Source organism: Triturus cristatus, chromosome 2_1 (assembly GCF_964204655.1).
Source record: "Triturus cristatus chromosome 2_1, aTriCri1.1, whole genome shotgun sequence".
Lineage (NCBI taxonomy): Eukaryota > Metazoa > Chordata > Amphibia > Caudata > Salamandridae > Triturus > Triturus cristatus.
Genome location: NC_140581.1, coordinates 437,963,119 through 437,985,389, shown reverse-complemented (window position 1 = coordinate 437,985,389; position 22,271 = coordinate 437,963,119). Strand labels below are relative to the sequence as shown.

Here is a 22,271-nt window from a genome sequence, read left to right as displayed (position 1 = left end):
AATATGGCCAGCAAACACAAGCAGCCGCCAGCTGCCAAACCTTTAGCGCATACAGTGTCTGGCCTAATTGACTTACATCTTCCCCCCGCAGCAGCCCCTTACGTGGTGATCCTAACAGGGGTCCCACCGTTGGAAAAAGGAGTAAGGGAGTCTTATTGGGACCTAAAAAACAAATGTACTTTTTGGTTAAATGTTAAGCGACCATTGCCGCCTCACATGTGTGCTGAAATTCTATTTGCCAGAAGAGTTAATTGGGTGGGCAAGAGATTCAAATCAACTAAAGGGGATTGCGTTGTTATTAATTTTAGAGACAGACGCTGTGTGGAATATATTTGCTCTTGGTCACAGAATGATTGTTCATCTCTAATAAGCACAATGCCACTGTCTCACTTTTACGCACCCCTGTCTCTGCCCCCTGGCGGGATTACACTTGGAGGTCATTTATCAAAGGGTAGCACTCTTGAGGATATTAGATCCATCAATAGATTTGAGGTACTATCTGGGTTAGCGGATTGTGACTGACTGTTTGATGGTAGTGGACACTCCAACTGTGAAACGTTACATTCCGACCTATTGGCAGAGGATCAACAAGAAGAGCCTTATGCACTTCTAGAGATTGATGAGGGTCTAAGGAAACTAGAACAGCTCAAACCTGTGGGCAATGGAGTGATCTATGCGCCCTATGCACAAGCAATTGCTCCTGGGGTGAGGGTACAAGAACAGCAAGCTGTGCATCAAAAAGAAATTCCAAGTAATAGGGGTCTACCATGTCCTTTGCCGGTTATAGCTCTTTCCCCAGTAGCAAACCTTGGGAGCACCGAGGAGGGAACTAATCTAGCGGGGCATGTTATGTTCTTATCCTGGAATGTGGCGGGTGTGGGATCTAAGCTATTGTCTCCTGTCTGGGCGGATTTCATCTCTAAGCACGATATTTGCCTTTTCCAGGAGACATGGTCGTACGAGCCTGTCTATATGCTGGGCTATTTGAATTTTTTTGTCCCAGCGGGGAGAAGACCAAAGGGCCGATCGGTGGGAGGTTTGGTCATCTGGATTAAACAAAGTTTGGAGTGCAAAATTCAACCTATTTCAACTCGGAACGAAGATATTTTGGGCATCAGGTTAACTTGGCAACCAAACTGTAAGATTGACCTATATAATGTATATGCTAGGGGCTTACCAGGTGGGAAAAACCCTGAGGTCGTGTCAGTATTGAGCACTCTCGTGGAATCTAGTTCCAATGACGCTCTCCCACTCATTGCCGGAGATTTTAATACGACCTTCGAGCCATTAGGCCCTCAGGAAATGCTTTTAACAGAGGAAGAGGACCTAAGATGGGGTGTCCCACAGCTTGAAACAAAGACAGCATGCAAATGGACTGAGGCAGCCCTGTATTTGAAAGGGTTCTGCCTGGGCAACCAATTGAGGGCGGCAAATGGAAGAACCGTTTCAGACAGGACATGCATCAAGACGTTCGATAATGGTATCAGGGCAAGCAATATAGACTATATCTTGGTCCATCTGAAGATGTGGCATACCCTTGTGGATATGGAAGTTAAAACAAGAATTGAAAGTGATCATAATCCACTAGTTGCCACTTTTAATTTTGGCCCAGGAGATAGGAGGGACCGAGCTACTGAGCTGACATGTCCAGATGTCATTTTAACAAATGACGAACGTCATCTTAAATGGAATAATGTGGTAAAGCACCCTGATCTCCTAAATAGTATCGAGTCTTATGTTGAAGAGGCATTGACACTAATAGCGACAGCGGGTTCTAATAGCCAGCCTTTAGCTGAATTTGAGAATATTCACGATAGTCTATTTACTAAACTCAAATCCTGCTTTTGTAGGCCTTTCTTTGGTAAACAAGTTATGAAAAGCAAACAGGAAGACTGGTATAATGCCTCCTGTAAACAAGCCCGCAGAAATTTGGGACTTGCTTTAAAAACAAAAAAATCAAGTAAGATCAAAATAGCTCGTAGTAACTAGTTATCTAAATCTTTATTCGATGAAATTCATCATAAAAGAACAATTAATAACACAATACAGTATAAAATTTCCAAACAGAAAATTAATAAAACACAATTAACATTAGACCACTTAAGGATAAGCACAAACGCAAATCAACTTGATGAGTGTCCTAGCACAATACTCTTAACTAATAAGTGGTTCAAACTGGGTTTTACAACACCTCATGCGGGATCGCCAAGCATTGCCCAGAAATTTTGCGACTCCGCAGACCATGGCAATCGAAGCGGTATCGGTGGTAAGTATCCGCAAAGCCGATACATGGCATCTAACCCCCATGTTCTTACATAGTGGCTTTAGCCAGGTCCTCCTAGCAACCCTATAAGCTGGGCAAGCAAAAAAGAAATGTGCCACTGACTCAGTAGGGGCTGCACAGCCTGGGCATGAGCTCGTTTTGCCGACATTCTTTTTCCACCCCGAGGTATGATCATTTACTGGGAGAATCCCGAACCTAACCTTCAGGTAAAGAGATCTATCTAAAGGCTGCTCAATATAATCCAAGAAGGGTTCAAAGCACCTTGACCACTTAAAGGACAAGAAACGCTCAGTAAGTGAGCCCACAGAACTACTTGAGAGTGTTTCCTGCTGTACTAGATTCCAGTAGAGTTTTTTAATCACCATCTTGGGCGGAGGTGATTGGTTTGTCCATGAGTCGCTCAAACCCAGGAGCACCACCAACCGCTTCAAGTTGCTCAGCCACTTAATCCTATTATTGGTGTTTAGCAGGATTAATTCATCTAGGGCAGCAGCGTAATCCTGGAGCTCCCTTGTCCTACGCAGACGAACCCAGAAAAGTAACGGGCGTAAGCGCACTAAATCCTTAAGGGGGCGCCTGCCCATGTCAGCCCTTAAAGGAAAAAGGGGGGTAGAGACTGGGAGAGCTACTGCATCTCTCAAAAACTTGTTTTCAGCTCTGACCAGCTCTGTAGTGTTTTCAAACCCCCATAGTTCTGAGCCATATAGAGCGGACGGGAGAACTTGGCCTTCGTAAATGGTTAGGAGCGGTGAAAGGGGCTTACTTTTAGATTTACGATATTCACTCATAACCGCTCCTGATGTTCTTTTATAATTTATCATCATTTTAGCCAAGTGGTCCTTCCAGCTCATGCGACTATTAACCCTAATGCCCAAATAGTCATATGAGTCTACCTGCTCCAAGGGCTCTCCATTGAGTAAAAGGTTATTTCTAAATCTGGGTGAAGGTGCTAGGACCATGAGCTTAGTTTTTAGAGTGTTGATAGTAAGACCTCTATCACAGCAAAATGCACTAAATCGGTTCAGAAGCCTTTGTAAGCCAGACGGCGACTTAGAGATTAAAATAGTGTCGTCGGCGAAGAGGAGTGTGGGGATTTTAACACCTGCCAGGGATGGAGCGTCAGCCGGTTCTTCTCTTAAATAATCCACCACTCCATTCACAAAAAGAGAGAACAGCGTAGGAGCCATGACACACCCCTGGCGTACACCCCTCTTCACGGGGATCTTTTCGGTTAATTCCCCTTGGGTACCCCACCGGATCCTGGCATAATTCCCCTCGTGGAGGTGCATAATTAAACTCAAGAGGGGACCAGGAAACCCCATATTCTTCAAAACCTCCCACAGCCTCTCACGTGGAACCAGGTCAAAGGCCATCCTAAGATCAATGAAAGCCAGGTATAAACTACCTTTATTGATAGTAACCGACTTCCAATAGATCGCGGAAAAGCGAAAGACCTGGTCCAACGTGCCCACCTTTTGCCTGAACCCTGCTTGGAGGTGTGATAACACTTGCATTTCATCCATCCAGGTGCCGACCCTAGATATGATTACCCTGCCAACCACCTTCTGTAGCACATCAATCAAACTGATTGGTCTATAGTTGGCAGGGTCGTCTCTGGCACCCTTCTTAAAGACAGTGATTACCTCCGCCCCCTTCCACGAAACTGGGACAGGGTAACCATGGGAGATGAGGTTCATTATTTTTGCAATGAGTTTAGCCCATAACTCTGGAGCCTCCATGAGGAGATCACCGGGTATCCCATCTGGGCCTGCTGCTTTCTTAGGGGTAAGATGACTAATAGCTAGCAGCACCTCGGATGGCAAAAAGGGTTCCCTAACTGGGAGCATGGGGTGGACACTGGGGGCATAAACAGTAGGGGTAAGCGTAGATTCTGACCCACCGTAAATTGAAGAAAAATGGGAAAGCCATTGCTGACCTGTTATGTGGCTATCTAAAGGGCGGGAGCTATTCAACCTGGCTTTGTTAATCAGATCCCAGAACAGCGAGGAATTCTTTCCTTTAGAAGCTGTCTTGAGGTCTTGCCAGCGTTGTTCTTCCCATACACGTTTTGCTTGCTCCAAGGCCCTAGCGTATTCTTTCCTGGCTATGCTAACCCGGAGTTGGTTCTTATGACGCAGGGCAGTTCTAATCTCATTTCTTGTAGCTTTGCAATGCGCCGTGTACCAGGGACTATTCGATATAGCTTTGTTGTTAACCCTGCCACCATTCTTAACCTTGTTATTACCTTTTAAGAAGAAAAATTCCCCAACTTTCTCCGTTAAGCTATTGTACGCCTGGACAAACAACGTGCCCTGTGCAGGCGCTAGGTCCGGATCAAACACCCCCAATTTTATACTCAGGTCTTCAACAAACGTCCTGATTTTTATCAAATTGTGGGCCTGCGACTGAACCTTCTCCCACTTCAGTCTTCGATTTCCCTGGAAGGGTATCACCTCCTTAGTAGACCTCGGGTGCGATATCCTCTCTGTGGTTTTCCGCCTCCCCCATCTTAACGACATGCATAAGGGATTGTGGTCACTATCCTGTGAAGGAGTCACCACCATATCTACTAAATCACACCATAATTCCACGTCTAATAAGATGTAATCAATTCTTGATGGGCTGCTTAACCTATTAAAGGTCATTGCCCCATCAGGGTCAGAAGGAGTCCTGCCATTGAGAGCCCTGAGATTATGTTCTACGGTAAGGGAGTTAATCTGTATAACCCTAGATGACCATTTCTTAATTGTGGGCAGAGACAGAGTCGGGATGCCCCATCTAGAGTCCACTTCCTCTATACCCAAGGGATTGTCACCATCTAGTGGCTCAAAGGTACAATTAAAATCCCCTCCCACTATAATTTTAGAGGAGGGGGGGCAAGTAACCAATGCCTGGTCTAAGATAGATATGGTGCTTGAGTTTATCTCCCCTGCGGTACCTCTTGCATAGACATTGAATAGGTCAATCCTACTATTTCCCCCCTCAAAGGAGATATGTTGGATGTCGCAACATCCGGAATCGTGAGTAGTTATTTTAAGGTTCAGGGCGATCTTGATCCATACATGCAGACCCCCAGCTGGTCTACCCCTGCCCTTACTCAGGGCTGGAATGAAAAAAGTGGTGTAACCCGATTTATACAATGGAGAAACACTCCATGTTTCCTGGAATATACATACATCGAATTGATCGATGAAGACATTCCATTCAGGCAAGACCAACTTTCTTTGCAGACCCGCCACATTCCAAGAAACTAGGTGTAAAGCTTCATTATCTTTCAATTGCAAATCAGATTGGGTAGCTGCAGGCCTGTCCAAGTCCAACATGGGTTGAATACCTATAGGTTCTGGTTGGACTAGGTGGTCTATTATCGAGGGAATTACAACACTGTTATCCAAAGGGGTAGAGAGAGGGGTGGATGCATTCCCGCCACTAACAGTTCCACTTATAGTTGTAAATCCTGTGATGACTGGAACAACTCCATGGGCATCCATACTCCTCTCACAAGCGGTGTTCTTGAGGCAAGATAGACCTATTGGACCCCCACAGCCCCGATGTGGCTTTAACCTTCAATCGCAATCAGCCAGGCTAGAGAGGGCTTCAAACCTGTTTGTCAACACTAAAGGATTAGAAGGCTTCACATTAACACCACCTCTGTTAGAATTCCTATTAAAACTAGGAGGGATATAGTGCCACCTAGAGGGATCAGTAACTTGTTGGCTGTGTGAGGGGCCCGAAAAGTAGTTCGGCCTATATGTGCCGGGTGGAATGGGCAATAGGGAGGGTTGCTTAGATGGAACGGAAAGGGAAAACACCGATGATCTAGGATAAAAATAGGTTAGTGCACGGGGAATAATGCCAATACTACCTATTTCTAGAGGCCACTCCAAAATATACTTAACTACACGTGGATCTCTAAAATTTACTACCACGATGTCACCCACAATGTTTTTCGTCATACCGCCCAACCAAGGGAGTCGTCTCACATGTAAAATCTCACCATTAAATTTCTCCTCGATAGGTCTATAACTATTGAGCCAAAACATGGTTTTGTTTTTTAACTCGCTAAACCCTTCTCTTTTATCAGCTGGTAAAGGTGGAACCCCCGTTAAGACAACCACCAGGGGTACAGCTTCGGGGGGCAAATCAACTTGTGGCACGTACTCAGGTGCAGACAAACCATTACTAGGGCAGTCCCTATTTTCCCACAAGGTACTTGGGGCAAGATTAATCTCCCCGCCCTCTTTAACGTTTCGTATGTGCATACTCAGAGGACCCCCACTTAACGATGGTACAGGCACACACTGAGACACCGACAACAAATTAGACGGCACTCCCGTATCCTGGGGTAGAGTGGAGAGGTGAGGGTGGCAATTAGGCACCACCACTGTAACGTCAGTACCACTATCAACACCCGCCTTCCCCTGCCCTGTTGTTGGATTGTTTTTTTTGCTTATTATAGCTTCCAGGTCCGCAAGTTTTTTCTCCACTCTTAATAAGCCTTCAATTAGTGGCGAGATGAAAGACTTAATCACCTGGGCCAGGACATCCTGGCAAACAACCGAAGGAGAGGGAGATGACAAGGGGACGACAGGGGTGAAGCCTGATGTTATAGAGGGCAAATCAGGTTCCAAAACAACAGGTGACAATGGAGGAGCAGAATTGGGAGTGTTTGTTGGTTCTACTCCTGGCCCATTAGATAAGTTTAGACCTTTCAGTACGTGCTTCCCAAACTCAGAATAATTATACTTAGGTTTAGCTATAACCCCCCCTTTCTTGCATCTTCTTTTAATGGGGGGTGGCCCAAATGACTTGGCCGCTTTAAATGGCTTAGTGACCTTCTTAACCTGTTTACCAAGTACTTGTACACTTCTACTTGTAACTATAGGGTGGTCGGGATGAACACTAGCAAGTTTCTCTTGGATGGGCAACTCTGAGGGTGATGAAGCTAAAATAAGAGCAGATTCCTTTTGCAAGCAGGGATCACGCGGTGGTGCAAGAGGGTCAAATGCTGCGCCACCACTGTCGACTGACCGGGGAGGAGCCTGTGAAATCAAGTTATCAGAAGACCTGAGCTTCAAGCTTTCTATTGAGCGACGACGCTCTGATCTCCTTTTGTCCAAGCTATTATCCAATTCATCCGCTCCTCGCGCCTTTTTAAAATAAGCGTCCAAAGGGCCAGCTGACATAACTTTCTTCCTCTCCTCTTCAATAGTAATGGGGGTATTAGCCATTTTAGTTATTACACGTTAAGCGCACACAAGTACACGCGCTACCACAACCTACTGATCAACAACCGAGCCCGGCCCGGCCTCACTCGGCCTCTGAGGGCCTAAGAGGGCCCACCCTTTGCCCAGGCTTAGCCCCGGGCTATGTCCCGCGCGCGTCCCGCTTGCGCGTTGAACGGATTTGCAGCTGTATGGGCGGAGGATGTTGAGGGGGAGGGGCCGGGAAGAGGAGACAGCTGATGAGGCCGCCGAGCAGCCTGGTCCTCGCAGTCCCGGACTGTAAAGTTCGAAGGTTAAAAACACTCCCCACAGCGTCCACAATGTCCGTGATGTCCTAGCAATCCGCAACAGAGCCCAGAAAGAATAATGCTAATGGCCAGCCTACGAGTAACTATAGAAAGGCCCAATGGAAGGCAAAAAAGGAATGGGAAGAGTCTGAATGGCAAGAATTAAAAGCTGCATGCACTGATAAAAAACAAAAAAAGTTCTGGAACATTTTCAAATGGAAGAAGGGCGAAGTAATTGACAGCCCTCATAACCATGTTCCTCAGGACTCCTGGGTCAAATACTTTAAGCCACAATACTCTAAAGGTGTTGAGGACGTTAGCATCTGTCCCAAGGTGAGGTTGTTTTACAATGGTCCCGTGTTCAGTACTAAGGAGGTTGACATTGCGCTCGATTTGGTTACACAGGGGCGTGCTCCGGGCATGGACTGTATTCCGGCTGATGTATTCCTGCACAACAGGCAAAGATGGTGCTTATATATCACCCACTTAGCTAACGCCATAGCACAGGGAATGGTTATCCCATACTCCTGGAAAGGTGCAGAGATTGTCCCGATATATAAGAAAGGGGACAAATCATTGGCCTGCAATTACAGACCAATTAGTCTGATCGATGCCATGCAAAAAATCTTGGGACGTCTGGTTTTGGGCAGGATCCAGACCTGGATTGAGGCTAGTAATGTTTTAAGCCCTTTACAGGCTGGGTTTCGCCCAAAAACCAGTACCATTGATCAGATTTTCAGGTTTATTGTACTCTACTGGAGGACGGTGGTCTTGGAAAGAGGGGTTTTGTATGCTGTGTTTGTAGATCTGCGTGCGGCCTTCGATCTGGTCCCGCGCAGCAAGCTATGGAGGGTACTGGAGGGGTTGGGGATGGCACCGGAGTTATTGGCATTGGTCGTTCGCTTGCATGAGGACAATTTTGCCCGGGTCCGATGGGGCAGGCAGGGGGAGGTAACGGAGTGCTTCCCCGTGGAGCGGGGAGTCAGACAGGGCTGTGTTTTGGCACCAACCCTGTTCTCACTCTTCGTGAACGGGATGGCCGAGTTCCTCGCCCGGGTCCCGTCGGACACACCGGCTTTGACTGGCATCCGTATTCCAGTCCTCATGTTCGTGGACGACACTTTGCTGATTTCTAAAACCCCTAGAGGCCTGCAGCTTACCCTCCGGCGCTTTGAAGAGTTTTGCTTGTTGCGTGGTCTGGAAATAAATGTTTCCAAGACCAAGTTTATGGTTCTCAACGGCCCAAACCCGAGTAGATCTTACAAACCCTTTAATGGCACTATCTGCCTGAATGGCACGCTCTTGGAACAGGTCGACGCGTTTACTTATCTAGGAGTTACGCTGCAGAAGAATATGTATTGGAACAGCCACCTGGATCTATCTATCCTGAAGTTCCAGCAACAGGCAGGCGTACTCCTAAAGAGATTTAAATCCTCGAAAACACAACCTATAGGCCCACTTCTGGAAATCTATTCGATGAAGATACGCAGCTCAACTCTCTATGGCTCAGAGCTATGGGGGTACGGTAACAATACAAAACGCTTGAACGCTATGGAGAGTGAGTTCATTCGAAAAGTGGTCGGTGTACCCCAAAGCACTCCTCTGTTACCTCTTTTTTGGGACTTAGGCTTGAAAACTCTAAAAGATACAGCCAACCTGCGACCCTTGTTGTATTGGCGTAGGGTTTGGTCAACAGAGGAGCTCAAACACTATGCCTTGGGTCTAAAAGAGATAATGGAGATAGACACTTCATGTAAAATTGATTGGTTGAGGTCTACGAAATCATTGCTCTATAGATTAGGATTGAGCAATTTATGGCATGATCCCCAAAAAGCGGTCTTTCCCTCAAAAGAAATTCTGAAGAAAATTTATTGGGAAATGATCAGTATGGAATCAGCTTCCAAGGGAAGCACATCGCAATTGACAGCTAGATTCCTAGAATTCAAGGCCTATCCTAGACAGGAACCATTTTGGGGTCTGATAGAAATACCAGTCGATCGCAAACTCTATTTTCAATTCAGGATTGGCACCCTTCCCATCTGTACATTCACTTCTAAATGGACTAAGGGAAATGTGGACAAATGCCCCAATTGTAGCGATCTGACTGAATCTTTGAGTCATTTTTTGTTCTTTTGCCCCCTTTACGTGCTCCCTCGCAAGAAATGGGTATTACCCGTTTGCCGGCTCCTAGGCACCAGAAAACACGAGGTGGCACTAAGAATCCTGTGTACAGACCCAAGCCCGATAATTGCAATTGCAATGGCTAAATTCATGAAGTGGGCATGGATCATACGGTCCAGGCAAATCTTCTTAGAAGCTTCCGATAGATAGATATCTAACTATAGTCATTCTCCTTATATTCATTTGCTAACCGATTAATTTACCTTCGGGTAAATAGAATTTGTCTAATTAGGTTATCCTGCTGTCTTATGGGGCCTATATCGTTGAGTATTGAAAACTGAAATTTAAATATGAAATGTTCTTAACTGATTGTAGGTATAAGTTTTAATGTTTTTTTAATGTAAATGAATAAGTAGTGTAACTCATGACTTGCTATATGATAAGTATTGGCACAGTTTTTAATGTTGATGTAAATAGGTGATGTTTGCTACTTTTTATGACTTAATTGTCGAAATAAAGTTTTTGAAATTGAAAATTGAAAACTACAATGCCACTCTCCGTCACACTACACTAAACTACAGTACGCTTACAGTGGCCTTAACATGGTTCTAGGCTATAAAACGATATAATGGGAGTAAGAAGAATACATTTGCCCTGTCTCTGTAATGTCAGGTAGTTGCAATGGCCAGAATCTCAGTAAAGCAAGTTTCAGAAAATGCTAATGTGATGCATGTTTCACATGATATCTCTCCAGTGATAAGGGTCGGCAGGATGGGATCAAATGTCCTGGGATCAGCAAAAGTAGCACAATACCAAACAAACTTCATTGAAGCAGTGGGAGTGTAATTAAATGTTTCCCAAATGTTCCGTAGGAGCGCACAAAGCTAATTTCCTTGGATGACCAATGTGAGCCAAAGTATCCTCTCTTCCATGGTAGATGTGAATAGCAGTAAACGGTAGACGTAAAAACACACACATTGCTGGTTGAAGCATTCAGAGAGGCCGATTCAGGAGTTCTATTGAACAGGAAATGAAGCCTTAGGCCGCAGCTTTTGGCTACTCGTGTTTAAAAAAAAACAGCCTTTTGCTAGTGGTGAGAGCATAATGAATCTAGTCTAGTTTTGTCTGGGAAGCAACTTTCTAAGCACTTCAAGTCTCACCCTCGCGTGCAGGTTGCCAGTCTGGATAGGGTAGAAATCGTGATACACTAGAGTTCACCCAACTGGAAAATGTCCACCATTGGTAGTCTATGGGAACACAAGAGGGGCTTGGGACGTAAACACCTGCCCAAAATTTGACTACCTATGGCCTAGCTGGAGTATTCAAAATGTGGGCCCTTAAAAGGTTATGTATTTCTGCACAGGGTGCCAGCTTACTTTGCTCTTCCACTTTTTACCTTACCCATGAGGGACAACTGTACAACAGTTTGCCCTATTTTATGCACAGTGATCTTACATATCCGGGTTGCTAGCTAAACAGGCCTCCCAGAGGTTGTGTCCCAGTTGCTTCAAATTGGACCCCACACGGAGTACATATATACATCATAGTAACTTAACAGTTCTTCCAGGGGATGTGCTTCTGTTCACTTCTGGGTAGATACCACAATCTGTATACACTCTGATTGTTTAACAGTGTGTCGTTCTGCATGGACCCTGGTATATATATTCTGGTTCTTTAACGACTATGATTTCGGCCAACAATAGCTTACTATGGGCAGAGATGGAACTTCTTTTACCAGGGGAACACTGATGGTTCTCACCTTCAAAATGAGATCTGGTGATCACACGTAAAAAAAAAAATTCTGAAGCATTGCAACAATTAAATGGACCCTCTAAGATAATGAACCTTACAAGCTGCCTGTTTTGATTCAAGTCATATCAGACACACAGAACCGGCTTGGCCACATATTCTTCTGTCCTCTGAGGTTTGTAGGTAATTTGTGACCTGCAAAATATAATATGTGCTTCTATTTACATTACATCCTGATGATCACCCGTTAATTGTTCATGGGTTGAAATGCCATTGATGTACCTGAATTTGTAGGTCTAGTTTAGACTGCTTAGAACTAAACTTGCTCCAACATGCTTTATTATTTTGTGATTGTTATGTTGCTTTCTCTGTATAATTACACATGGCCACATACTGGCTGGCTCACTTCTCACCATGAGATCACAACAGCACCATGCACTGCAGAGAACAGGCAAACTGCACAAGGATCTTTTACCTCCATGCCTACCTGATGGACTCCAGGATCTGCCTCCAGACCAGTGCTTCACCAGCTATGCCCTCCTCAGCATATGCTCCTCTAATGGAGCTCGGTGTTGCACATGGGCCCACCCGCCATATACTTCTGTCTAAGGGTCACCTCTGCTGTGGTAGGCCTGTCTCTCTTGCCACCCTTCACCTCTGGGCCACACATTGAGGGCAGAGGCTCAATCTGGCGCCGGATGTCCCTCTTGCCCACCATCAGAGTCTTGCAGTCACTTGATGGCACACTGGCTACTTCTAACAATCCAGGTGGGGTGGTCTCTTCCATGGGTTTCCTCCTTCTGCATCAGACTACACCCCAGTCTGGGCCATCATAACCTTCCCTCTCGTCCCTGGGATTGCGTTGTTTCAGCAGGCGGCCCACCTCATTGGTTGCTGCTCCACATGCATGGTGCGCCAGGGCAAGACCAGCCAGCCTAAGACTTGGCTCCTGACAATCCCTTCTGTCTCCTGGAATGCTTTTCCAGTCAAGTCCAGCACTTTGGGTCTTCTGCATTGTCAAATGGCTGTGGATGTTAGGTACACAGATAGAACCACAAAAAGGTATGTCCTCCATGTTGGTCTTCCTGGTAATCCCTGCATTTGGTACTAATTACTTGAAGCCATCATCCTTTACATCTGTATTTTAGCTCTCACTCTGATAGAGACTGTAATATTTGGAATAGGGATACATTTATCTTAAAATTTGTCACCCAATCAATAATGTGGTCAGCTATGCACCATATAGCTTTTAAATCAGCTCTCAAGAAACCCTTATGCTGGCTGGGATTTGTTTCAAGGTCATTCCAAAGCGGGCAAGCAGCTGAATTTTCATGTTTGTATCCATCACGCATCGAAGAAAATAGTTCTTCACTAGCCCATCATACAAATTAAGGCTCCATATGTAGCTGAGTGGCAACCACTGCTAGGGATTTAGTAAACAGGTGAGAGAGGAAGAGGTAAATTCCAGTGGTATATGTTTCCCACTACCCACAAAGGGCAAGAATGACTTGTGTTAGGAGAATGAAACTGCACTCATGCAATAACAGGATAATATAACTGCTAAATAATCTAGAACCTTATTTTGACATACCTGTTCAGAGGTCCTTCATCTAGGATAGGGCTCAAAGTTCTGCACTTCATTGGTACAAGGGAATCTGTGGCATATAGTCATTGTCTTTCTTTCAATGTTATACTCTCCATTGACACTGTCGGTGAAGGCATATACTTCCTAAAGTAGTTAGTAGGACAAAGATTATGTAACTTACAGAAGGATTCCTGGATCTTTATAGAAATTGTATTCTATTACCTACCTATTAATGGTTTTGGACATTCAGTTATCAGAGGGTTTTCTGTGCCATAAAGCCTTAATCTTTCCCAGGCTGGATAGCTGAAGCATGAGAACATGTCAGTGTTTGACTGATGTTCATCTCTACTAAAATTACTACTTTGTTTTTTATTTGAAAGAAAATGTTTACATCACATGAAACTGGTGCCAACTGGATGTTTGAGTACTTCCACATTTTTGGGTGCAACCTTCAATCATAGTCCATGTTACCTCTTGGCAGTACTAGCCATCTATTAATTAATTAATACACCACTCTTGACTGCTAAGACTAATAAACCTGTAGCAAAGATGTATAAAAATGCTATACCAAAATCAACACCGTTCTCATCTTGGCCCTGTTAGTCGCATCCCAGGATACCACCATAGCTACATTATAAGCCTTTTGACTAGACGCATATGAACTAGTCCAGGGGATAACGGCAAGTCATGGAAACTTATTAAAGGGAAAACACTTTGCCAAGCCGTCAGCATCTCCCTTGAAGTGGAGGAGCCACTTCCCGGCTGCAACCACAATGTCCAGTTCTCCGGGTCCACCGACGCAGCAGCCGTCCAGGAGGAGTTGTGACCATGCTCCAGGAAGACAGATACGTTTCCCCACCAAGTGTGAAGACGTCAGGCCCAATCAGAGCTGCCCTGCATCAATACCCAGGGTATCGGACCCCTTCTGCCAACCAAAGCTCGTTTCAGTCCAATGCGGACTTCATTGCCAAAGCGGCTGACCAGCGGACGAGGGACGTCAGCATCGCAGAATCCAGCACCACAAGTGGCCCAGCAGTCCTGTTTTGTCCCCATCTACTGGTCCAAACCATAACTGTGATGGCCTTTCATGCACTGGCCCAGCAGACCAACACTCAAGCTCCCTGGCCTGGGCCCACGACAACCATCTGTGCCCCATGCTCCCAGGAGCCTCACGGACCGAGACCCCCGTTGGTAGCTTCCGGACTTGGCTCCTAGTCCCCTCTCCAGCCTGTTTCTAGATGGCACTCCACTTTGTCTACGGTGTAGCATGCAGTGTGTGAGAAACATTAATAAACTCAACTCCCTGCCTATCTACCAAAACTTCCCCCATGTACTCAAGAGAGCAATGTGACTTTTGATTGTGCTCTATGGATTGGGTTAGCTACTCAATGCTCAGCTATCGCCATATTCTGTGTAGCCATGTGGTGTGGTCTGGGACTCTGTCCAAGCCCCAGAGGGACAAGACTGCTTGTTGTGCTGTCCCAAGGGCCACCGCCATTTGCCAACCATTTGGGGACTTCAGAGGGTAGGTTAGATTGAATAATCCCAGTAGAACATACACTGGGAGCCACAGCACCTGTGATTTAAACGAATGTATCTATATTGTCCAGGACTGTAGCCCAGTATCGGTCCACTTTTGGGCAGTTCCAGAGTAAGTGTAACAGAGTTCCGGTCCTCGCGCAGCCTCTCCAGTATTCTTTGCTATGTATATAACACCTTTTCAGTACCCTGGCGGAAGTCCAGTACCAGTACGGCTACCTTGACAACCATATCAGTACTGGATGCACAGTGTGCAGGGTGCAATGCTCTGTAGAAAATATCTTCCCATTCTTTGTGAGTGAGTACCTACCCTTCCCTTCTTGCCATCATTTCTGCCCTGCTTGCTTCTCCATTGGGGGTGGTAGTGTTAACAATGAATAGAGCTCTGTCATCAGTCGGCTAACTTTGTCATTGAGAGGAACACATTTTTCAAATGGTTCCTGTGGTCTATGAGCGTTTGGTTTGACTGAGGGGAGCATTACCCAGTGCCTAATCTGTAGGTAGTGGATGCGTTCTGATTCAGACAGCCCGCAGTCTCTTTGTAAAGCATCAAAGGGAAAGAATCCTTCTGAGTCAAATAAATAACCTCCTGTTTGCCCTGTGGCCCTCATTATATAGGAGGTCATTATGCCCGATGATCTATGCTTTTTAGGATGGTAGGGAACCTTCCAAATGTGAGTACCGGCACACTGAGTACCAGCCACCTTCAAAATGCGAGCACCGCCCACCGCCTGGTCCATGAAACACCAGTGTTTTTCGGTAGCTGCTTGGGCCCATTCTACCCTATATCGGAGTTGAGATGCCTGAAAGTATTAAGTAATACTGGGCGCCCCCCAAATCCCCCTCTTTTGTAGATCTGTAAAGCAAGAGGCGGTTCATAAGGGGCCTTCTTTCGTTCCACACAAACCGACTGATGTTGTTTCCCTGTTAACACTAGATTTTAAAGGTCTGAAAGACCATGTATCGAAAAAGTTGTTTCAGAAATTGAGGGCCATCTCCGAATTCAAATTCTTATCAAGGAAAATCACAGGCATTGATTTGTCGCGGGAGAACAACCTACGTAGAGGCTTAAAATAAAATGCGAGGACCTTTGCATTGAATGATTCTGACTTTAGGAGAAAGCTAAATGCATATGACGGCAAAGTAAATTCAAACATTTAATTTCCTTGTCCTAGACTGACATTGGGCAATTAAACACTTACCAGAAGGATGCCTGTAAACTGTTTTTTATTTCTATTGCACTTACTCATGGCCAAGCTTGCAGAGTCTATTTGAATGCCCATGATATGATGCAGGTTCCTAACAATGACCACATTTTTACTATCACAATTCCTTTACAAAGAAAAACAGTCAAGGTAAAAGGCTTTCAATTCTACCCAGCAAGAAAACGTGCTGTAATTCTGTGGCCTCATTTCGCGTTTGCTTATTGTTTATTGACAAATAGAACATTTACACCACAAAAAGATTTTAAAATATGGCCAAGTTAATTGAAAGAAAAGCTCAAATCAAAACAGCAGGAACTACTAATCACTCCTTCGCAGGCATGTATAACCTTTCTGTAACAAATGTTCTGTTTGTATCTGGTGTAATTCGTGTTTTGTGTTGTTATACATTAGGTCAGCAGTCTGTACTTTTAATTACATGATTAGTAAAACCAGCAAAATAAGCCAATATTCACATTTTACTATTTGCGCATAATAAACTAAGATAATATTTAAAAATAATGGAAGAAACTACCTTGTGGTCTGCAACTCCTAAGAATGAGAAGGCTGTGTATAGGAAGTGGGTTAGGGCACTGTCATGATGACCCTCAGCTGGATAGATAAGCAAGGTTAAGGATTAAACACTTATTGGTTCTTTCTCAACTTTAATAGCAATGAATACACAGTTTTAATTGTCACTCCATTAAAGGCTGCCACACGGGCGCATGCCAACTACGCTTCCAGATGTCTGCACCAATGTTATGCTAACATCTTTGAGGCACTTGACATCATATGTGAAAAGAGAATATTGGCAAAATCCTGTTATGATACATATACTTATATCAACGGACCAGCGAAGCAATTCAAGCATTTGGATACAACGCACTTTCATTAAAATACGCAACATTTTTTGTCCAATACAGTTATTGTAGTTTGCCTGATACCATTATTGTGCAAGCAGATATGTACAGCCCAAAACTCTTAGCTATCCAAGCACACTTATTAACAAGAGAATCACTAAACATTACCAGAATTTAAAAAGCAAAAGATCTAGCAGGCATATTTTACTGAAACATGAAGAAGGAAAACTTGGCAGGATGTGACCTATCTCAAGTTGCCGGAGGAGGGGGCCTGCTTGCTGTCACACGAGGAAAGCTGTGGACCAGGGAAGAGATGCCCCTACACAGGTCCCTCTCATAAGGGAGAGGTCCCCGAGAGGAGTTTGTTGAACCAGCCGGTCAGAGCAGACCACCATGAGGGAGTCACACGAAATAGTTTGGAAACTGCCTGGAGCCGCAGGTGCTGAGAAGCTAGGTAGAGACAGGAGGGAGATCAGGGACGGCGCAGGGATGGCTCCCTCGCAGCGGCCTGGCATAGCCCACTTGTGAACCCTACACAGAAAGCCACTGTGAGACGTGTAAATCAAGCCAAGGAGTGAGCTGCAAGTGTGTGGTGGGGAGCCCAACTTAGGATCGAGTGCGGTGTGAGGCTTTGGAAATGTCCCAGACCCAACCTGGGGAGAAAAGAGGAAGATTAGAGACGGCATCTGGGTGAATGGGGTAGCCGAGGTAGCCCCCCACTTCACGTACACCTGGGCAAAGGTAGGATTCGGACATATAGGGAGGCACAGACTGGTGGTCATGTTATCAGGAAAAACCAGGACAAGCACCCAGGCCACCTAGAGGAAAAGAAAGCGGGAGATCCCTTGACTTAATAGTGCCAAGAGGAAGATGTCGGCAGAGATCAATGTAGAGGCTAGCCCCACGGTAGTCACGTTAGCCATGACAGCCTTGACAGGCACGACGCCCACCGATGTTGTTGGTGAGAAAGCCTGTGGCGAGATGAGTAATAAGCGCAGCCGTACCAAAGAGACAAGGGATACAGATATAAGTGGCAAGCATCTGATTTCTTTTTCCCCTTGACTGTAAAATAAGAGGAAGGGCTTGTGGAAGGGCAAAGAGCACCTGGTTCCTCTGGTCAGGGGCCAGAATCCCCAGAGGACAGTCCTTTAGTGATGGGCCAAGTGCAGCTGCCGCTACAACTACCTCCAATCCTACTTCTAGAAATTATCATCCTGAAAAGGACCAATTCAACAGCAGCAGAAATGCAATAAACACAAGTATTAGCGGCAAGACCAACAATAATACCCCCAAGGGAGAGATTGTTGTATGGTCCCTCTGGATCGCAGGGAACACAGCATTCATGGAGTGGAAGTTAACCCTGTAAACGCTAACCCTCCCATCCCCAGATGCCACAGATGCCACCAAATAACCTGATAACGGAGGTCCTCAATGCAAATTTTAATAAATTTATGATGCCTTTCTGGTTTTTAAAGAGGGAACAGTTACATCTCAGTTGAATTCTCGCACGAGAATGGCAGTAGCGAGCCAGTTCAAGCAGCACCGCACAAGTGAGGTAATGCTCAGCTCACCAGACATAAGGGGAGCAGAGCCCCCGGACTCCTCATGAGCAGAAGACCAAAGCCCAGAGCGCAAAATAAGGGCTAAGAGTCCAAATGGGGTGGCAACTGACATCAACAACTTCTGGGAGGCAGTACTGACTACAATGCAAGTGACAGTGGAAGCACTGAATGATCAAGCAAACAAAATGGACGTACAAGTGGACCTGTTAAATACATACACAGTTTTCGTGTCAGGGATAGACGAGAAGCTGGAGAATCTAAATAACCCTATTCAAAGAGTTCAATCAAGGAAGGACAATGAATTCACAATGTGTAAATGCAAGGAGGTAATTGGCAAACTGGTACAACTGCCTGTGATTCTGGAGGAAGCACTGGAGGAAATACTGGAGAAGTAAGGAAAGTATCATGTGTAACTACACAGACTGCAGCACAAACAGATGATGAAGACAGTGCAGACGATGCAAGGAAAGCGCACTTTGCTGGGGAGAATTGTGCAGCAATGGCAGAGCAGATGCCGATGCCAATTACCCCAACCAAGGAAAGAACCAACAAACCAGCACAAACAGACAAGGGAACAGGATGAGGAGAACTCATGAACAAAAGCAAGAGCCAGTGACTATTGAGTTGCCACCACCAAATAACCCAGTACCGCCACGAATTCCGAAGCGGGAATGAAAGCGAGCTAGGAAAGGCAGACACTGAGTCTAACCAGTGAGATCCTGCACGGGAAAAGCTACAGGTGAATACGGCAACAAAATTGATGACCCCACCACAATGAAGGTAAAGCAAGGAGAAGCGGGACATGAGCATCAAGCGATTGGAGAGCAGTGAGTGATGGGTCACCCCTACAGCCCCAACTACTCTTCAACTGGTACTGGTAAAGAAGGTCAGTAAGAGGCCAAGAAGGACCCTAATTGCAGCACCAACGATGTTGCCGTAAAGAAGAAGGAAGAGGCAGAACTCACTTCCGTAAATAAGAGACTGGCACAGAACAGTAACACCCTTGCCAGGCCAGGAGGCCTAATGAATAAAACATGCAGCCTAGAAAGGAGGGAGGTCGGTCCCCAGGAGGAGGGCCTCCCTGATCAGCCAAATGGGCGAATGGCGCCGGACCACAAACTATGAAGGATATGAGAATAAACTGTGGTTCTGAATCTATCTGCAGCTTCTGTGGAGGACATCCAGAACTGAGGATAATGCACCATGCGTTGAATGTAAACACTCATGGGGGCGGCATTCAGGATCAGAATACAAGCCCACCCGGAAATATTTCATAGAACATTAAGACCTCTGCTGCCTACGCAGGACCAAAGGCAAGCATTTCGGATCCCTAAATATAGATCCAGAGGATCTCATGATATCCTAAATCATTCCAACATATTAAAACTAAATTCTGGCACCCCGCAGAAAGCAAGTATCTCAACCCACACTTATTACGTTCAATTGCCCGCAGATGCAAGTCAAAGTCATGGAGCTGGGACATACAAATAGTGCATTTCCAGGAGTGGGGCTACCTCCCCCAGCTCCAGCCTCAAAACCAACCAACAAGGGTTATTGTAAGCCATATGTCACCACTTGTGGGACAACGTAAGAGTTTGAATCAACAGGTACCCTCACTTCTGAAAGCTCCACTGGGTTGGCCTCTGTCCACTAGTATCTCGGGGTTGAAGATTTAAGCAGCAGATATGCAGAGGTAGTCTTTGGGTCCAGACGAGTCTTCAAACAGGGTGAACAGAACAATTGGAGCTGGCTTCCATTGGTTCCAGTGGGGGAGGGCAGTGAAGATTGAAACGAGAATCGTTTGAGGCATCACACAAAAAAACATGACTAACTAAACATCTGTGCCGGGAATCTGGGAGGTCTTACCACAAAAATCGAAGATGCTACAATGATGGAAAATTTTGAGAAGTCTGTCATAATTGAGTTCAGGAGACTAGGGTGCAAACCAGCATTCCATTAATTGGATTACTTGAATTCAACAGATGAGCACACAAAGGTAGCACCCATGGAAGGGCACAAGGTGGGTTAGCGACCTATGTGAACTTAAAACTACCCGCAAAGGTAATGCCACTGGATATCGAAGAACCCTGGTTACTGGGTCTACATCAGGAGGGATGGGACAAGCAGTCGGCAACTCCACTGGTCCTGGTTAATATTTATTTTAATCTGAGAGAAAAATAAAAAATAGTTGAGAAACTGATCAAGCTGCTCCTGAAGTGGAAAGAAGATAAACAGATGGCAAACCTGGTAATTATCAGATTTTAACCTGAACCTTTTTCAAGACACAGATGGCGCTGGTGATGAGATGTTCCATGTGCTGCGAGCGCAAAGTCACCCTCCACATAGATGCCATGACAATCTTGGGAAAAGGCCCCTGATGACTTGTGAAGCAGTTGGTCTGGTAACAGTCAATGGAGCCGGCTGGACAAGGCACTCCTCAAAGGTGACCTTCTACCTCGACTACACAATGGTGAGCGATATTCTGTTTAGTGGAGTAGTCGACTTTAAAATAAAGAACAGATCAGAATGACCATCACCCGCAAAACTTCTGTCTAAGTGCCGATATAACTGTATTAGATCAGGTGAGGATAGTGCAGGCTGAGGCTCACACTGAAAATTGAAAATGCTTTAAATGGAGTCTGGATAATATTGAAGGCTTGGCAAGTGAGGCTGAGGCAATCCTGAAGGAAATATCAACCAGTGAGGAGAACCCAGGCATGGGAGTGCCTCTTGGAGACCCCAGCAGCAAGATAACCAGCCAACAATTTGGAAAAAGGTAAAAATATTACCCACAAGTGTTTTATCAGCCAGCCAAAGCCAGTTCGACTTATCAGGTCTAGGATCTACAAAGTGCTCCGTCAACTGCTGCACTCACCATAGGATTTAGTATTACTAAAATACCTACGAATTGAGCCAAAAGCCTACAAAAGGCGGTATGGCTGCTAAAGAAAGAGAGATCAGAAGCACTGTGGGCGATGCTACAATACTCCTCCAAAAGTAACTACCATAGAAGCTTCAGAAAACTAGTCAACGAGCTTGATAAGGGTCCCAGGGCGGCAAACAATGCTAATATATGTGTGGAAGAATGGATTAAATACCTACAAACACATTACAAGGGAAGTACAGATGACCATTCTGTCCCGGGCCCAGGTCTGCCCCACATGTAAAGGATCACAGCACAAGCCCACACGAGTTGGTGACCATGAAAACCAATAGCAATGGTGCTACCAACACCCTAGACCACTCAATGGAACCCCAAGACTTTTCAATGGAGTCCTTGGTAAAAATAATTGCAAACTCGTGCTCCAACTGCGCACTCCGTCCTAACAGCATACCGACTGCACTCCATAAGCACGACGCTACAACCTGGGCTGGTTTCCTGAACTCCAAGTTTAAGCGAATACTGATGGTGGGAAGCATTCTGGAAAGGCTCAGTGAGCCAGCCCATCTTCAAGGGTGGGGTACCTGCATCCCCTAGCAATTATAGGTTGATATCTCTGTTCAATGTGTACCTCAAATATTAACACTACTACTGCAAGATCTACAGGAGTGGGCGACTGAGGCAAAAAGACTGCCAATGAACCAAACAGGGTTCACCAAAAAGCAAGGAACCACCACTAACTTGATGGCTGTGGGACTCATAATGAAAAGAGCATGTGAAACCGAGACGCCACTATTCATCCATTTTGTGGACTTCAAAGTGGTATTCAATTGCATCCTTCGAAGCCTGCTCTGGAATAAACTATTACACTTGGGAATTCCACAAAACCTTTACAGGACCATCCAGCTGATATACACTAAAACCTGGGTAAAGATCAAGTTGGGGGACGCGTGCCATTTATCCAGAAAGGTTAACA

The 22,271-nt window shown here is 45.5% G+C and overlaps 1 protein-coding gene across 2 annotated transcripts in view; it reads right to left on the bottom strand.

Annotated features, from left to right (window-relative positions):
• SLC30A5 (solute carrier family 30 member 5) overlaps nucleotides 1–22,271 on the bottom strand; it is a 427,281-nt gene that overhangs the window by 280,529 nt on the left and 124,481 nt on the right. For both annotated transcript variants that reach the window (XM_085632130.1, XM_085632138.1), the window contains exon 7: nucleotides 16,528–16,604. In XM_085632130.1, coding sequence (XP_085488256.1) covers nucleotides 16,528–16,604 — 77 coding nt within the window. The remainder of the gene's footprint in view (nucleotides 1–16,527; nucleotides 16,605–22,271) is intronic.